This window comes from Pavona decussata, unplaced genomic scaffold (genome assembly GCF_977016875.1).
Source record: "Pavona decussata unplaced genomic scaffold, jaPavDecu1.1 SCAFFOLD_366, whole genome shotgun sequence".
Classification (NCBI taxonomy): domain Eukaryota; kingdom Metazoa; phylum Cnidaria; class Anthozoa; order Scleractinia; family Agariciidae; genus Pavona; species Pavona decussata.
Window position 1 is genome coordinate 2,586,348 of NW_028145742.1, and position 18,230 is coordinate 2,604,577.

General features: G+C 40.1%; 3 protein-coding genes across 3 annotated transcripts in view; 1 reads left to right on the forward strand and 2 right to left on the reverse strand.

Annotated features, from left to right (window-relative positions):
- The window catches only part of LOC146452793 (uncharacterized), a 27,465-nt gene extending 10,057 nt beyond the window's left edge, over positions 1-17,408 (reverse strand). Inside the window, exon 1 of the mRNA XM_085097658.1 lies at positions 17,295-17,408. The gene's annotated coding sequence lies outside the window, so the exon portion shown is untranslated. The remainder of the gene's footprint in view (positions 1-17,294) is intronic.
- On the forward strand, positions 3,560-4,736 carry LOC146452794 (uncharacterized). The gene is made up of 2 exons (XM_085097662.1): positions 3,560-3,859; positions 4,401-4,736. Exons 1-2 carry the CDS (start codon positions 3,746-3,748, stop codon positions 4,734-4,736), a joined length of 450 nt encoding a protein of 149 aa, XP_084953788.1. The 5' UTR covers positions 3,560-3,745.
- Positions 4,309-17,448, reverse strand: LOC146452795 (uncharacterized). The gene is made up of 11 exons (XM_085097659.1): positions 17,311-17,448; positions 17,129-17,206; positions 15,067-15,145; positions 13,724-14,002; positions 11,813-11,845; positions 11,132-11,316; positions 8,436-10,188; positions 7,939-8,062; positions 7,191-7,471; positions 6,437-6,622; positions 4,309-5,900 (listed from the first exon to the last, which is right to left on the reverse strand). Exons 3-11 carry the CDS (start codon positions 15,109-15,111, stop codon positions 5,835-5,837), a joined length of 2,952 nt encoding a protein of 983 aa, XP_084953785.1. The 5' UTR covers positions 15,112-15,145; positions 17,129-17,206; positions 17,311-17,448; the 3' UTR covers positions 4,309-5,834.
- Between the last annotated feature and the right edge of the window lie 782 nt (positions 17,449-18,230).

Sequence of the window (18,230 nt, forward strand, 5' to 3'; positions counted from 1 at the left end):
TAAAATACCTTACTCTTAGGCGCGAATCGATCAAGCCAGACAGGTTTCCACCGTTTTCCGGAAAAAGGTCACATTTTTCACAATTAATTAATATTCTTAGAATAAAAGAAAGTTCTCAGGTTTAAGTATGGAAAATATCTGTCAGGATGACAAGGATGACAAGGATCACACTTTTAAAGGGGGGGGGGGGGGGGGGGGAGGAGCACTGAGTGCCTTCGGACTCCCTAGAAACTTGCGCCTTCAGCGCTCGCGTTATCGGAAAACGGTCACATATTTTTCTGGACCAGCGCGTGACTATGGTGCCACTTACAGAATGGAATAGTCTGTTTGCTGGCGCCGTGAAAAAGAAACAAAAAAACCTAGCCTATAGTTACAAAAACAAAAACATGATCTGAAATTTGGAAATGCAACTTACCAATAGACATGAGCAAAATAGTTAAAGTTACAAGAAAGCGAAAGCGAAAACAAAAACCTGGCAATAAGAAATTAGAGGAAGTAACATAACATTGGAGGATGAAAGGCAAGAAAAATGTTCATGTTTAATCTCATCTCTCCTAGTTATACCTAGAGTTAAACTTTTGTTGATGTTGTATGCCTCTCTAGCTCTGGGAACACTGTTTGAAAAAGTAACCAAAAGAATTTAAAAGTAGTAAATCACTCCACATGAGAAGAAAATGAGAATGGGGGTGGGGAGGGTGGGGGTCATTGTGAATGTGCAGTGGTAGTCTTGATTGAGCGGCTGATGAGAACTGTGCAGGATATCACTTGTCCAATCCAACCAGTTTAACGCTCACCTCCCAAAGTTTCTTTGCGGCATCATCATCTTGAGCACCCTTGGATGGCTCTACAATATGGCAATCTCTCAGATATTTGCCACTGACACACAGGGGCCGGCCCTGGTTATGGCCCCTGATAATAATAATTAATAATAATAATAATAATAATAATAATAATAATAATAATAATAATAATAATAATAATAATAATCTTTATTAACATATACCAAGCAGCTGAAATTATTATTTACAAGTTAAAAGTTGAGAAAAGAACTATTAAAACCTATTTACAATTCATTTCGATTTCGAGACTAATTTTCGAAGCACAAACTTTTCAAAAGAAAATACAAATGTCATAATAATAATAAAAATAATAAAAAAGCAACATCTTAATCAACATATTCCAAACTATTTACAAGTTAAAAGTTCCGATTCCAAAAAAAAAAAACAATTCGCAGAAAATCAACGGACACATGCTTGGCCAGCGTTTAGGCGACAGTCATCGATGAAATCCCCTTGTGGAATTCTATAATAATAATAATAATGATAATAATAATAATAATAATAATAATAATAATAATAATAATAATAATAATAATAATAATAATAACTTCCTGGGAGACTTCAACATCACCCTAAAGAAAGAACTCTCTGATCTAACCCACAAGAAAGATGTCACTAAAGTACTAACAAACTGTCAGAAGTGGATTAAATCACAGAACTGCGAAATCACCAAAAAATTCTACAGTTTAAGACAATGAAACACACATTTTCTTTTTTTTCCCCAGTCCAGGAACTGTTGCCTAGACACTGTCCGTAGCAGGTTTCAGAACAAATTGTAAACTGAAAAGTTATTCAATAAAATAAACGTAATAATAATTTAGGGTTTTTAATAGGATAACCCCTTTAAATCGTAGGCCTCGTGAGTCGCTCCCTACGATTTTTTTAAAGAAACAAGAAGCTGTTTTCAGCTTATACTCGGGCCATGTTTGACTGCGTGGCGCGTAAACCTACAATCGTTTATAGCAGTGATAACCTCCAGCATCGCCAATTTCTCCAAATAGATAGATACAGAGATATAGTGAAGCAATAAGTAACCACCAGATAGAATTGCATTTCTTGCAGTCAGAATGAAATACAGGGGAAAACGACATTTGTCATACGAATGCTTTTTATAATCCCCGGGCTTTAATCCTTACGTTTTCACCTTTCGTTTAGAGACAAAAACCATTTGTACGGTCCTGATATGTATGTGACGCCGGGTCAATGACGGATCGCAATTCCGGTATGATCTAGAGTAACGTTACGCATCACGCGTACGTTATCCTGGTACGTTTTTCAATGTTTCGCTGTTTATATTTTTAAATGAAATTCAGGGGAAAGTATTTGTTATTCACCTTTCATTCGAAGACAGAAACCGTTTCTACATGATTGTTTTTCTATAGTAAACGTGAGACATCTTTATCTATCTTGGCTCGCGGGGTCATAGACTGATTTAGTTGCCAAATTTTCGGTTAAACAAAACTAACCTAAAAAACACTCTGGTTAGCCTAAATAGCACTCAGGTTAGCTTAAATAGCTCCCCGGTTAGCTAAACGTTTAGCAGTTTATTTTGGGGTTGTTCATGCCTCGCATGCCTCGCATGTTTTGTTTATGCCTCGCATACCTCGCTAGCCACAAAGGACGCGACCGGGAATTTAAAGAATTTTATGACGCGACGAAAACTTAACTCGTGCCAGCCAAGTACAAAAAACGAGACCGAGAACAATAACTCGTGGCCCGCAGTCTCTTGGCCCATCGCGACCTAAAAAATAAAAAAAAGAATTTGATAATGCTACCGAAACGTTAACATACAGATTTACAATACTGCAATTATAATAAATAATTAATAATAATAATAATAATACTAATAATAATAATAATAATAATAAGAAGAAGAAGAAGAAGAAGAAGAAGAACACAACAACAACAACAACAACAACAATAATAATAGGATTAATGATACTGACAATGAGAATGATGCTTTTATCGAAACAAATACAAATGTAGTCATCGTTAATCTAGCCTCCCACGCAGTCGTTTTTAGGGGACTCGAATTACCTCCGAAGTCCCCTAAAAACGACTGCGGGGGAGGCTATCATTAATCCTGCATTTAACAACAAGGTCAAATATCCCTGCATTTTCGGCAAGCCCTTCTTTGTCTTCCTTTCTTTTTAGTGAAGTGCAATAAGCGGACACCGAAAGTCGCATAGGTACGAGGCAGTTTATAAATGTCTGCGTCTTATCTTGCGTTAACAATGAAAATCAGTTTTGTTTTCTTTTTGAAGGTGTTAGGCTTGTTAGCTTGCAGCAAAGGTGGATTGAGTGAAACTGAACTCCAGTTTCTTCTGAGCGATGATTTAACAGAAGCTGTACCGATGATGATGATATGGGCTGCAGTACGACGAGCATTAAAACCATTTTTTTAGAAACATTGGTGGTAAAGGAGAAGAGGAAAGACTGGAATTCTTCCACGCATCCATACAAGAGGTAAGATATCGTATCTTGAAGCTAAAGGACTTCTTTTCGCTTCCTTTTACAGATGAATTCTCAAAGGTAAGAGCCGGAAAGTTAATGATCGGATTTGGGGAAGAACGCCCGAAATGCTTTTTTAGCATTTTGCGATGCAAATTTTGAGCCGAGAAAGGAGTTTTCTTCTCAAAATGGTTTAGTTTTCTTTTAGGTTTTTTTGGGAGGAGGGCAATGCCATAACTTATTTTTTTTTTCCACCCATCCGGGTACATTAATTTGCAAACACTTCTCCTTTATTCCTACAATTCTTTTAAGGGTAATTTCCAATTTGTCATTCGTTATCGTCACAGGTTGTTCTGGAGACCATCCTTGTAGATGCTGAGGAGAAAAAGAAATTTCATTTGAAGCTGGCTGAATTCTTTCTAGATCACTGCAAAGATGACGACCGAGTGATTTTCATGGCGCCAGAGCAACTTAAGCTAGGTGGTGATAAGAAAAGGCTTCTGGAATTCTTGAGAAATGATAAGCGCTCTAAGAACCGACCAGGCTTCTGGAAAAACAACCACTACAGGGTAATTGAAACGTAAATTAAACTATTTGTCTTTAAAATTAATTTTGTGATATTGGTCGTAAGGTTTTCGATTGGTTTCAAACAGTTATGCAAGCCATTGATATTTTCCAACCAGTTTCCAGTTGTTCAAAGAGTAGATAACTCTATCCAGCGGATAAAATGTACTCCAACCAATACCTTTTCCGCTGGATAGCGACTTACCGCTTGATAAAGCTTTTACCGCTGGATAGCGACTTATCGCTGGATAAAGTTATCTGCTCTTTAAACAACTGGGGCCTGACCATCAAAAGCTACCGGGTTTTTGTCGAAGAGTTGATTTATCACAACTTCAATTTGCGGATTGATCGCGAATTTCTTGTTTCGTTTGTTAAATCCAATCACATATTTAAAGAGTATTAGCTTCATCGAATTTTAATCTCACATCAGAATGACAAAAAGTACCCGAGAACTGCGCTCAAATGGCGGTTATTACTACTGCATAGTTAATATAGGTTCTTGCGGAGAGCCTCACTTTCAAAGATTTTTTCAATTTTTTTTTTCAGGACCTGCGTTGTAACAAAATGCTTCAAAAAGGAACTCCTTTCGCTCACGACATTCATATCTGCCAATTCTGCAGTATGAAACGTGGAGCGTTTGGAGAGATGTCACTAATGAACAAAGATTCTTGTTTTGTTTGTGGACGGTTTACAACGTGGAAAGATGACCAGCGTGCCGCCATGGTCTGCCATGCGCACAAACCGTCACCAGGACCACCGAACATGAAGATGTGTTTTCTGTGCAAGAGACCCGCCTTCCAGAACCCTATTAAGGCGTACTTGTGCCCATCTTGTGGAACTGGGGGAATCATTAAAAAATGCGCTATGCTTGTTGGAGAATGAGTTGCACGTCGCAAGCGGTTAGTCATCATGATTGGACAGGGCGAGCAAGGGACTCTCTCGTCCCACTCCATACTCGAAAATGACAATTTAAATTTCTAAGGGTGGAATCAAAGATGTTACAGGAATGGCGATGCCAATTGGAAAGTACACTGTAAATACAGAAAATTAGAAAATTTAGGTAACTCGTTTCCATTTTTTAAAGAGCTAAACTGTTGGCGCCAAGCAGATTCATTTTACCGGCATAGCGCTGGAATCATGTTCAAGTTCTTCCGAGAATAATCCAAAAAAAGCTTATCTTTGGAAACACTCACGTTTTGAAATTAAGCCCCTCCCCCTCCTCCTTCCGTTTAGTCCTCCAGTAATTTGAGACCTGTAATAAAGCTGCATAGAGCTTTTACGGTATGTTAAGTGCGGATGAAAGATTATAGCGATGTAAGGCCATCGAAGTTATGAACGCAGCTTAAAGTTCGTTGCACAAGAACCTTGTCAAGTGAGTTTGTATTTGATAAGTTTTACTTTCTCATCTCTTAAGGAAAACTTCTTCGTGTTTCAGCCACCAACAAAAACTTGTCGAGGAAGTGGCAAATAAATTTTGCTTTTTAAAGATAAATCATAACGGAGAACTTGCTCAACCCTCACACACGAACAAGTAAAACGAGTTAAGAAAAATGTCAAGGAGACCTTGCGACAGTGTTGCGCTCACCAAGGAAAACTTGTCGAGAAAGCTTGTCAGTCATTTCCACAGGCAAATAACTTGTTAAGGGTATGTTAATAACCATGAAAACATGGTGCAACCTTTACACACAGCAATAAATATTGACATGGAAAACGTCTTGGTGCGCAACCAGCCAAAGTGGCGAATTACTCATCAGACAATATACACTTTACAAGGAGTTTTTACAATTCGTATTTACAATAGGCACATTTCCAAGTTGTTTTGAACCTCATTATGAAAGCGAAGCTGTGCAAAGCTCTCGATACGAAAATTAGTTTTGTTTGCATATGAAAAGCTTTGCACTTAGCCTCGCTTTACGGTATTAAACTGTATCTGTTGTTATCGTGCCGCTCTCGTATCTCTTATTGTGTGGTTGTCATTAGTCAACAAGGCGTTTTGCTTATCGCTGCTGGGTTGGCATTCCTGAATTCTTGTATCATTCCAACTGTCTAAACACAAGAGAAAAAACAACGTTAATGGAGTTATTTTCACCAAATATAAACAAGGCCGTTGAAGAAAAGGAAAGAAATGCCTTAACTACCAACGGCGAGACCACCAGCTTTGTTTTACAGAAGAGAAACTCTTTACAAATAGCCTCCATGCTAAAAAGCCCGCGTCTGATCATGTTGACCGGTGCTTTCGAAATAACAAGGGCATTTGGTGAAATCGTAAGTGTACAAAGGGTTCTCTCACTATTATCACCAACTTTCTTCTTGTTTGTTCGCTCTTTGATCCCAACTCTTATTATAGATGTGACCTGTGTGTATTTTCCACTCATTGGCATTAACTTGCTCCTTAATTTTTCTCCTAATTTAGTTCCCTAAGAAAATTAGAACTCTTTCTCATTGAAATTTTTTTAGCTCGCTCCCAACTATTGTGCATGGTACTAAACCAGGCTCTCACGCCCGATGGGGAAGTGGATGGGGTGAAGAGGGTTTCTCTTGGTGTTTACCATTGAAGGAGTTCGAATAGTTAATCTGCTCACCCAGGAATAAAAGACCTCCGCTCCTGTGCTGACAAACGACACCTGTTCGCGTCGATAGCGTCCAATGAGACTGAACGTATGAAGCACCAACTCCGGGACTAAAGCAGTCACATCAAAAGCTCTGACTCGTCTGAACAGTCCATGTTTTCCAAAGGTGACAAGGCGTTTCTGACAGTCACTCCATTTCTGCAGATTCAGAAAATTATCTGGTTGAAGTTGAATGACCTTACATTGTATTCGTCGTGCGTGCTTTTCCTGAAAAAATCGACTATATAGCTTTTAATTTTAGCCCTGCAACTAAGTTTGCCCCAGCAATCATGAAGGAGAATTAAATTTCGAACTTGAAGGAATCCAGCTCTTAAACTTGGTCTTTCCACGACTCACCAATTAACATAGAGCCTAAAACTATGACCTGTGTAGGTTGGATTAGGGAATTTTAACTGCAAGGGGACTACCATCGAGACCAAATTAGATCAGCCATGAAAGTATTAAACAGTCTGCAAAAAACTTGAAATATGACCATATTCAAGGCAATCGTAAAATGGTATGATTCAGTGAGGTGTCTAAGATCTGCGTCACAAAATCTGTCTGATTGTGTTAAAATATAATTTAGACAGCTGTGCATTATTATTATTATTATTATTATTATTATTATTAGTTATCGACATTTATTGAATAAAAATCTGGTTTCTTTTTAGTTTTTGCCTTCAACAGTATAAAGAACGTGATATTTAAAATCAATCATCCCACTCACCACAATCAAGCTTTCGTCGTACCCTAACAAAAGCAATGTTGCCTTTATCACTTGATGGACTATTTTTGGAGGTTTGGAATAGTTCCGTAGTTCTAACATTGTCTTTTGGTCCAACTTTAGGACAGCTTCCTTCAGAGCTTCGATTCTTTCAAGTGATCTTAGCAGTTGCTTCGCAGCCTCGACTTCCTCCGCTAGCAGTAAGGAGAAGTTCACGTTTTCCACGTAACGAATTGCAGCCCGTATTGCTTGTACATCTCTGCTATCCACAGCTGTTTGTAATTCTGCAATGGTATCATAGTCTTAAATTACTCTGGTTAAAACATTCAACTGACCAATCACAACACTTGAGATCACTAATAATGCAATGAACAAATGAGAACTCGAAGTAAAATCATGTGACTGGTGCAAAAGTGCGGGAAAACATGCAACTGGCAGCAAGCGCGGGAATGCATACAACTTGTCCTAGGCACGGGAAAAACAAACATGCAACCGGTGCCAAGCGCGAGAAAACATACAATTAGTGCCAAGCGCGGGAAAAACGTGCAACTGGTGCCAAGCGCGGAAAAAACATGTAACTGGTGCCAAGCGCGGGAAAGACATGTAACTGGTGCCAAGCGCGGGAAAATGTGCAACTGGTGCCAAGGGCGGGAAAAACATGCAACTGTCTTGCAACTGATACTAAGCGCTGGAAAATCATGCAACTCGTGCCGAGCGCGGGCAATTGGATGTAAGTAAGAATGGCCCTTACGCTGCTTTGCCTTTTCAAATTGTTGTCTCATCATCTCTTTTCTGGCCTCTTCTTCCCTTCTGGCTGCCTCTTCTCTTTCACGTCGCAGTTCTCTTTGTTTCTTCAGTTCCTCTGTCTCTTCAACCTTGAAAAGTAAATATTATTTCTATACGAAGGTTCCTTATGTTTGATCAAAATTCAATTAATGTAATTTGGCAATATTGCATGTGCTCATCTTGCAAACAAACGTCAAGCTGGAAAGTTTCACAGACGATAATCAAGGGTAAACTGCTGTCTTAATTCTTTACTCTTCAAGATCAGCTGAGCCCCTCCACAAAAACCCATTTTTTCTACGTCTCCCTGCTAGCACGCGCATTCAATTCAGGTTTATATTGTGACGCATAATGTCTGAATCTACAATTTTTCCGCGACGTTTCCACGTTTCACGGATAGGGGAAGGGGCGGGAAGGTATTAACAGTGCGTACAATTATGCCAGTCGTTAAAATCGGCGACGTACCTGGTACTTGAGTAAAGGAGCGTACGAATTGGAGCCCTTCTCTATCTTTGCTCTCAGTTCTAGTTCATGATCACCCTCTCCTGTCTCGACATCTGCCTGCCACATACCCTGACCATTCTTACTTAAGGAGGTCCTATCGTTCTGGCTGCCAAATGCAGCAATTTCATAGACGTCGGGAACATCAACGACAAAGCGAACGGTGGATTCTGCTGTGATAGTCCTCGTAACGGGCTCCACAAGTGTACAAGTTCTTCTCCAGGCGCTGCACCTCTCTGGAAAAGGTACGCAGCCTTGTTTCGGTGCTGCAACCTTCATCACACATGTATAACCCAGGGTAAAGTCACTGTCTTTGCCTTCTTCCTTAGCATTCAGACTAAAAACATATCTTCCTGATTCTGGAAAGTTGATTTTGAAAGTAATTTCTTTATTACTGTCATCATATTCAGGCCACACAAAACCCTCTTTCAAAACGTTCCCTTCTTCCGTTACGAGCTCCAATTTTGGAAGCGTTTCACAGAGCTTCGACGTTGTGAATTTGAGCTCCTCGTAACCATTCTTTGAACACTCAATGATCGGAGAACTGTGTGAAATAAGTTTAATTTCAACATCGTTGTTAGCAGCAACACCAATGCGACCATCTGGAACAATAGCAAATCCCTGGTTATCTGGTGCAGTGTTTGCACCGCTAACCACATAACTACACAGCGCTTTTTCAGGTCTTTCGTTTTTGTTGAAAAGATTTAAAGCGTAGTCTCCGTCTTCGGGTAACTGAATGTTGAACACTACCTCATCGTTGTCGATGTAGTGGATGACATTACCTTGCAGATCTTCCTTTGTTTTGTTGTCACTGTGCAGGGTATGGCGTAACTCTACTGGTTTCGTTGTTTGGAAGCGAAGTTCGACGGCGCCTTCCGCAGCCTGAATCACTGCATCCGGATGAGTAATTGGCACAAGCCCTGCATTAGCCAAGTCTTGCCCAGGTCCCCACTCTTGACGAATGTTTTCAGGAAGAGCTTTCGCGTCCTCCGCTGGCTGCTCACAGTGGATTATGAATGCACACAACATGCCGAAGGAAGTTCCTCCATCTTGGATGTCTGCACTTCTTCCATACAGCTTATGTTTGAATTTCCCAGCAACTGGAAATCGAATCTTGCAAATTAAACTGTTGTCTTTTTGTTCCATGATGCAATATCTTTCAAGTTTTACGTTTCCGATTTTCTGTTGGTCTGACATCCAAAGTTGATACCTAAACTCCCTTGTGGCGTTTAGTGGTGTCCCAAGTTTGATTTCAACTTCACCTTGAGGTGCATACAGTACACATTTGTTGACTTCGAGAAGCCTTATATCAAGCTCAAAAAACGACGGTTTTAAATATGCAATGTCGACAAATTCTCTGAAAGTCACGGGCCTTGCCAAAAACTGCCACGCTTCGTCATCTCGTGGGAAGTGAGTATAAACAAATTCTTCTGGGTTTGTTAGAAAATAATCCTCATCTAAAATGTAAACCACTCTCTCTTCTTCTGCCTGACTTGTATCCTGTGCAGATCCAACATCATGAGCGACAAGAGACCACCCAGCACTTCCCAGTCCAGTTACTGATGAGGAACACCAATGGGGATCAACTAATCGCCATTCTTGATTAATCACCACTGCCACCCAGGAGTGTAGGTCGTTAGAGGATGGCTCTTCTCCAACTTCAAGTCTAGCATGTTTTGAATAACCAACTATCTTTTCCGCTTGCATTCCAGCACATCTGAAAACAGGAATAAAGGGAAAAATGTTGTAGAAGTATTTTCAAAATTGTGGTCATGTTAATTCGTGCTCTGAATGTTGCTCGACTTTCCGTCGATTAGCCCTGAGATATGAGGAAGGACCATGCGCTTTGCTGGTCACTGTTTATTCCCACGCATGGAAAGCGATCTTTTGCCGACTGGCAACTACAAGAACGTCAACACTGGTCTGACAGGATCTACCGGTTTGCATCCATACAGCATCAATTCTAATTTTAATTTTGATTATATAATCTGCAAAGGGCATAACCCATCACAGCAGATGTGCAAATGTCCAGGTGCAAGTGTTTGAGTATAATACAAGGTGCAAATGTTAGAAAGTGTCCAGGGTCAGCGTCATTCAGTCAAGTCTCTACTGATTGCTCTTCAATGATATGGTTTGGTAGTGTGTTCCTTCTCTAATTGTCTGCGCAAGAAAACTGTGTTTATACCTGTTTGTTTTTGCACCAACTTGGATAAATTTCTTAGGGTGGAATTGTCTGGTACCCTGTCGCTGCTTTTGTGTTATGTAGGATGGAATTTGTACTGCTGACTGGCCAGAAACTACTTTAGCATCACTGTAAGTCGTGCCAACTTCCTTCTTATCTCGAGTGGTGCCATTTCAAATCATTCAAGTAAACGAAAACTGGAAACTGCGCGTCTTAAATCAACTAACTGAAAATACATTTTATCAATTAGCCTTCACTTAATGATTGGTTTGCTGGACTTATAACTTGAACATGAGATCGCGTTGCAGTTTTTGCTCTTTCAATGAAGAAACGAAAGCTGCTAGTTAAATTTGTAGTGTTTAAACCTGCGCGTCTTTAATTACACAAGTTGATGCTCGATCCACAAAAAGATCGAGTTTGGATAACTAAATTGTTTACAGTTTTACCCTCAAAAAGTAGAAAGATTAGAGCGACTCACCGGCACATTTCCAGGAAGAGATCAGTGTCGCTGTTTGTCAGAAGCTTTGCTAGAGTACTGTTTTGATCCGTGCATCTTAATTTCTTCAGTTGATCAGGTCGCTGGGCGGCCAGCCATCGCATTATAACTCTAACTTTAGCCATTTCGTCATTGTTCCAAGTTTCGGTTAGGTAGTCCGTGAATTCCTATTAGTAATGGCAAGTTAGGTTTTGAGAAAAAAAAACTGTAGGGAAAGGCTAAATATACTGAGGGGAAGTTATAAACTAATATTTTAGTCCTTAATATTAAAACTAAGTGTGAGCATAGCTTAAGCAGTTATTGGAGAAGGTTTTCTTTGGTGGGAGGAGGAGTGAAGAGCCATTCTAGAATGAGAATACTTTGAATGGCGTTTCAAATGGCGCGCTTTTATTACCTATTCTTATTCTACGATCATTAGAATGCCATTCCAGTCATTGTGCTTCATAATAATTTAATAATAATTTATTTACTTATATAGCGCCCTTTAACATTAGAATGATCAAAGGCTTCATGGGGCAGCTGAATGAACAAGTTTTCATTCATCTTTCAGAATGGTCGGGGTTTTTCTGTATTCCAGTGATTCTAATCATTCCTATTCGGTCCATTACCAAACAACTCGCCCTAAGAGGAAATATTACTAAGGAATGTATTCAGTCATGTTACCTGCAGTGAGACGTCATATTTTATTGGCTGAACCTGAAAGATTAAAGCAATAACTACTTTAAAGTAAAGGCAGAATGTGACTCGAACAGAAATATGACTTCCAAATGATTTCCAAGTACTGTGGTCACACCTGATCTCCTTGCCGACGCTCTTTGGGGAGGAAAGCGTGACGAGCCCAAAGAGCATCTGTTGTAAGAGGCTAGGGGCGCGTTTTTATCTACAATTCTGGAATAAAAATGGTTGGTACGGAATGCTAGGAATAATTCGGATTGTCTGCATAAAAAAAAAACCCCGTCGGTCCTGGCCGAGTAAACATTGCGTAACAAATATGGCGGCCGACGAACAGGCTGCCATTGCAGCCGTTATAGCAGCAATTTTCCTTGTACTTTTGGTACAATGAAATAAGAAGCAATGTTTCATTTTGTCCAACAATTGATTTTTTCCGTTGTAGAGACGTATTTGAATCCGCAGCGCTCATCTCGCCGTCCGCCATCTTGGATTTCATTCGCAACCGGAATAAGAATGCGGAATAGAAAAACGCGTGCATTTTACATTCTGTCCATTCACATTCCAGAATTGTGAATAAAAAAACGCGCCCTAGGTCAGTTTCTACTTATTAGCGTCTGTGTAGGAGACAAGGCCATAGTCTATTGTATTTAAATACACGACCCCAGAAGCTTCTAGCTTTAACTTACTATCGTCTGCAAATAAAGGTTGATTGATTGACTGACGGGTCATATACTCATAACTGCATTACAAAGAGACGCAATAATGACAGGCCCGTAGCAGGGGGAGGGGCAGAGGGGACTTGAGCCCCCCCAGAATTTTTGGAAGTTACAAAACAATTTGCCAAAAAAGAAAAAATAATTAAACCAAATTAATGTGCAGCAATCAGTCTTGAACTCTGACGCTGCAAATGCCTTTTCACAACCCTTCAAAAATGTGTTTACTATCTGTCAGTTTCCTTCGCTAACAGTTTGTTTTTATATACAAGGTATATAAGGTACTCCTACCTTGTGAATCGGAAATAAGAATCAAAATGGATCGAAATCAAAAAATCTTAAGCCCTAAAAGCTGTTGAGATAAACTACTTGTTTTCTAAGACATCCCCTCATTTATAGCATACAAACGTCCTTAGACCTCCTTAGTGTACAACAATTTAGTGTTCGCGCGTTGTCGAAAGAAACACAAATATGTCCTCTCAAGAGCCAGAGAAAAAATTCTCCCACAGTCGGATTCTTACTTCCCGGTTCAAGCCAAATTTTAAAAGAGAAAGAAAAATTTGTCGTCGTTTGTTTACGTCCTCACTTCAAACGTGAAACTGGTAGTGCACGTAAAAGAAACGGCAAAATAATGTACCAAAAAGTGTGATGCAGGTGCAAAGTTATTGTTTTACTTACTAAATCTACTGGGTTTTTTTTTTGGGGGGGGGGGGGTGACGCGGGGGGTGGGGGTAGTTTTGTTTAACCATTTTGCTAAGCCCCCTCAGTTGTTTTAGCCTTGCTACGGGCCTGAATGATATACACGAAAATCAGCCATTTTGTAGGTTGGTAAAAGCCCAAATACAAAAAAAGTTCACTCCTTTTACACAGCCACCTCCGAACTCTGAAAGGACATACATGTAGAGGACAAACACAAATGAATTTAGCACATAATTGAAAATCACACTACACACATCACTGTTTAGGTTCATAATGGGCCCTTTGCAGCTAACGGTCACGTGGTACAGATTCACCCATGCTGGAGAGCATACTCCGCACTGGGACATCCAAAACAAAGCGACTTCATTCAGTCAAACTTGAATTTTCTTTGTTTTGTATGTCCCAGTGCGTAGCTTGCCCTCCAGCATGGTGGATTTTGTACCACGTGACCGTTAGCTGCAAAGGGCCCATTCCCCTAAGTTTATTTTACCTCGACTGCAAACTTGTCCACAGCCTGAAATTTCTCAAGATCAAACACGGATGACTTGGGTGTGCCACTAGGGTAAGGCAGAAGTTTTCCTGTTCCATCACGAGGCAATGGACGTTGCAAAGCAGCGTATTTCTCGTTTGCGTCTTTCAATAACTGAGGAGTCGGGAATTCTGTAAAAGACTGAAAAGTTTCTCTTTCTCCTCTTTCCTCCCGGGTAGCGTCCTCTGCAGGCTGTCCTCTTTCCTCCCGGGCAGCGTCTTCTACAGGCTGTTGTACATGCTACAAAAGAGTGACAAAGGATAACTTCACACGATTGGAGTCATTATTGGCATGGGAGAGAACGAGGCAGCGTGGCCGAGTGATTATGGCATTGGACTTGTAATCCGGAGGTCCCGGATTCAAGTCCTGCTCTGGCCACTAGCTGGAGTTGTTTCTCTATAGCCCCAAGTTTGAATTCTCGGTCCCGTTTGTAAATAGGGACCTTACGAAAACACGACGGCGACGGCAACGACAACGCCACAAAACAAAAGGCTTAATGAGTAAAAACAATCGCTCTGCACGTGCGTCTTATGTTGTGGTACATTTCTCTGCTGCATGTCTTCTGCGAAAAAAACATCGTGAAATGACCAAATTCGAGGTTTTGTGGGGAACGTGAACACGAGACGGTGAATTTTTCATTCTCTTCCTTATCTTGAACGCCACTCTTACCAATTTGGTCCCTGGCTAGTTTGACGTTTATGTAGAAGTAGAACGAGTTAAAACAATCGCGAAATAGCACAAATGAAATAAACTTATAATTTCAAGTGACGTTTTCGTTGGCGTTGCCGTCTTGCATTCATTAGGTCCCTAACAGCCAGCTAGTCCGCCTCCAGCCTCGCTTCCAAACAAAAGGCAGGTCACTAAAAACACAACTGTAAAATCGTAATTTTGCTCGTGTGGCCTATACGTGGTTTATTTCTTAAAAATGACTCAAATTTCTGCAAGGCTGATCGGACTGCGTAGGAAACTTAACACGACAGCGACATGATAGAGACCAAACCGAGAATCAACAGAATGCGGCCACCGTGGACAGCTGTTTCGAGCTGGTTGGCTGGCTCTCGTCGTATTATTGATATCACTGGATAAGAAAAATTAATAAATATCCATTTTCTTTATCCTCGGTAATTGATTATCACACAAAGTGCTACGGAGACGAACCTCATTATGAAAAGGAGGCTAAGTGCAAAGTTTTTATTACGAAAATTAGTTTTCATTGTATGAAAAGCTTTGCACTTAGCCTCACTTTGATAATGAGGTTCACAGCAACTCGGACATGGCCTACTGCACGTTTATTTAGCACTTACCAGTGGCGCCACGTGACTTGGTTGCGCTGAAGAGCCGCATCCCATGGTACTTCACGCGTCTTTCAGGATTAACAAATGACTAACAAATGATTAACAAATTAACAAATGGAATTAAGTGATTTTGACTCAATAAAGAAATTCTTCAAAACTGTCCTGCTTTAACTAGTTTAAGCCGATAATAAAGCCTGGAGTCCCGGTCAGCACGGACATGACCAGCACGGGTCAAACTTCAAGTAGGAGTTATCAACTTTAAAAAGTTATCAACTTTAAAAAGTGAATACGTCACGCTTGCTATAGTGATTATTATGCCACAGTGATCGCCATTGTTGAGCTGAAATATTTAAGACATTTAGAGGTACAAAGGACGCTCAGTCAGATTTTTTTCAGCTGCCTAACTAACAAAGTCAGGAGTCTATAATGCATATGTTCTTGACACTCGTCCCTGATTTTTGTTCAGCATTACAGATCACGCTTTAAAACTTATTTACTGAAGTCTGGGAGTTTATCACATTCAACGAATTCTATTTTATTTCCGTCCAACTCAAGCCATTCTTGCTCCTATTTCGTCTCCTAGTATTTCTTTTACTTTTCTCTGTAGTTTTAAACAATTATTTAGATGTTTCTGCTCGCGTGTCATTAGCAGCCAGACAAACTGATAGCATGACTCCATTAGCCCCTATCACGCTCGTTGATAACTCAAACATCGAAGGGAGAATAAGTTGATCTTTTCGTCGCTAAAACAGTCAAAAGATGTCAGCTGCCAAAAACTGCTGAAAGCTAAAACAAAGGTAACTTGTCACCAGGCGGCGGCAGTTCACACAGTTTTAGTTTCAGTATGGGTAATTGTCGAGAGTCGAGAGTCGAGAGTAACATGTCGAGAGTCGAGACTTATATGTCGAGAGTCGAGAGTATGTGTATGACTTTGAATTCATTTTGAACGGATAAAAGAATTGAACGAATACAGCAATTTCTGTAAACCACTAACCGCTAACCGCGTGCACCTCGAGTTCTGTCGAAATTATCACGAATACAACGCTGGCAGTTTATATGAAGAAAGATTTAAAATAAAATGTAATAACAGGTAGATCTTTCACCACTAATGTAATTGCTATCGTGTATTTCTTTATCAGTGCTTACACAGAAGAGCCACAGAAAGCACTGAAGAGAGAGAAAACAGTGTCCCATCCATTTTTCCGATCGCAGACAAACGGGCTAAGTTGTCTTTGCGACCGGAGGGTACAAAAACGCCAGTCAAATGCTACTGATAGCTTACAATATTCTTGGGTCTCAAATGGTCTTTGAAAAATTAGCATACCGATGAGCGTGACTGTCTCACGTTTGGCGTGTTTCTCAGCGAAAAACAAAAGAAGCCGCACACATGCAATCACGCGATTGAGGACTGATTATTGAAAAATTCTATCAAATTCTTTTCTTTTACCAAAAAATCAATAAAATCAATGAATTATTACTCTCGACAAATTACTCTCGACTCTCGACATATAAGTCTCGACTCTCGACATGTTACTCTCGACTCTCGACAATTACCCATACGGTGCGTGCACTTACCGATGTAAGACAACAGTTTCTATGGTAACTATCAACTTTTCTATCGTATGCACTGTTTCACAGATTATTAATTTTAATATTTTTGCGGCTCCCCGATATTTAAAGTTCTTTGCATTTCAAAATGTTCGCTTTTCCACAGTGTTCAGTCTAATGCATCTGTGTAGAACACGAAAAGATTGCAAGCAGAGCTTGTTTTGAATCGTACAACACCGGATTCGACTGGCGTCTATAAGTTAAGTGTCTGTGCAAAAAATCCCAGCCGTGCTTCTTATAGTTTCTGAAATTTCTCTAAAAATCTTCCTCTCTGGATCCTTGCATTCCTAACATATACACGATGTTGACATTCTGTGAAACTTTTTTGCTGTAATACCCGGCAAAAATCCTCTAAGCATCATCATGGCTGACTGCATTGTACTGATTTACAATCGCTGGGAGCGTTAAATTCTTTTCAGACACTTCCCCATTAAATCATGTATGTATGCTATACTATACTCACCCATTCTACCTTGAAAGTTTAGACTGACATCCCCTTTCATGAATTGTCACGGCTAGGAAAGAAAATGAACAGACAAATCTGAAGAAAAATTGGCGTATATAGATCATAAGCCAGCAAGAGAGGATCACTTACCCCTTGATCCTCTCTTGAAGCCAGTTATGGTAACTATTCAATCAACTCACTTGTTTGTCGTTACGCACTTTTCAGACATGGTACATTGGGCTTTGAAGTACGTCTACAATGGAATCATTTTTTCAAACGAGTAGCATAAATCAAATCATAATTAAATGCCTGCTGGTAAAATTCGTTGAAAGTTGCGCGTCAGTAGAAACGGCCAAAGGTAAGGTTATCACTGAATGAGGCGGCGGTATGCTCGTTATGCGTGATACAGGATCTATTAATACAGTGTAATAAAATACCTTTCTTCCAGGCGCGGATCGATCCGGCCAGACCGGTTTCCACTGTTTTACAGAAAAAGGTCAGATTTTTTAGTCTTAGAATAAAAGAAAATTTTCTGGTTTAATTATACCTGTCAAGATGACTTGAAAACCCATCGATGACACTTTCAAGGGGGGGGGGGGGGGAGGGGCATGTCCACGGACTCCCTAGCCTTGTGCCTTTCAGCGCTCGCATTATCGCAAAACGGTCACATATTTTTCTGGACCCGCGCGTTACCATGGTGCCACTTAAGAAATGGTTTAACATACGGAATAGTCTGTTTGCTGGCACCGTGAAAGAGAAAAAAAAGGCAGAAAATGTTTCCTTATAAAGTTCATTTCCCCTCCTTTCACGAATTCTTTGCGTGACGTTTCTATGGTCTCATGATCTTCAATTCTAATTTGATCCAAACCGTATGACAGGTCCGTTTCCATGTTTATATGGGCTGTAACAAATGTTTGATTAATAAGTGTATATTGTCTTCTAGGTGTTAGCTTTGTATTAGTTTACTTCCTTGTGTTTTACATTTATATTTACCTTGCTATATGCAAATTTGTGTCAGTCTTTCGAGTTAGCGTTGCATTCGGATCAATTTTTTTATTGTTTGCCACCAAATTTAATTTACAGAGTCGTAAAGAAATAAAGGAAAATGGCGAGGAAGCCC

Coding starts and splice junctions, on each gene's coding strand:
- LOC146452794 (XM_085097662.1), top strand. CDS start 3,746: ATGGCGCCAGAGCAACTTAAGCTAGGTGGTGATAAGAAAAGGCTTCTG. Junction 3,860..4,400: donor GGAAAAACAACCACTACAGG/GTAATTGAAACG, acceptor TTTTTTTTTCAG/GACCTGCGTTGTAACAAAAT.
- LOC146452795 (XM_085097659.1), bottom strand. CDS start 15,111: ATGGGATGCGGCTCTTCAGCGCAACCAAGTCACGTGGCGCCACTG. Junction 11,317..11,812: donor AATATGACGTCTCACTGCAG/GTAACATGACTG, acceptor CATTACTAATAG/GAATTCACGGACTACCTAAC. Junction 5,901..6,436: donor CGGAGGTCTTTTATTCCTGG/GTGAGCAGATTA, acceptor TCTTGTGTTTAG/ACAGTTGGAATGATACAAGA.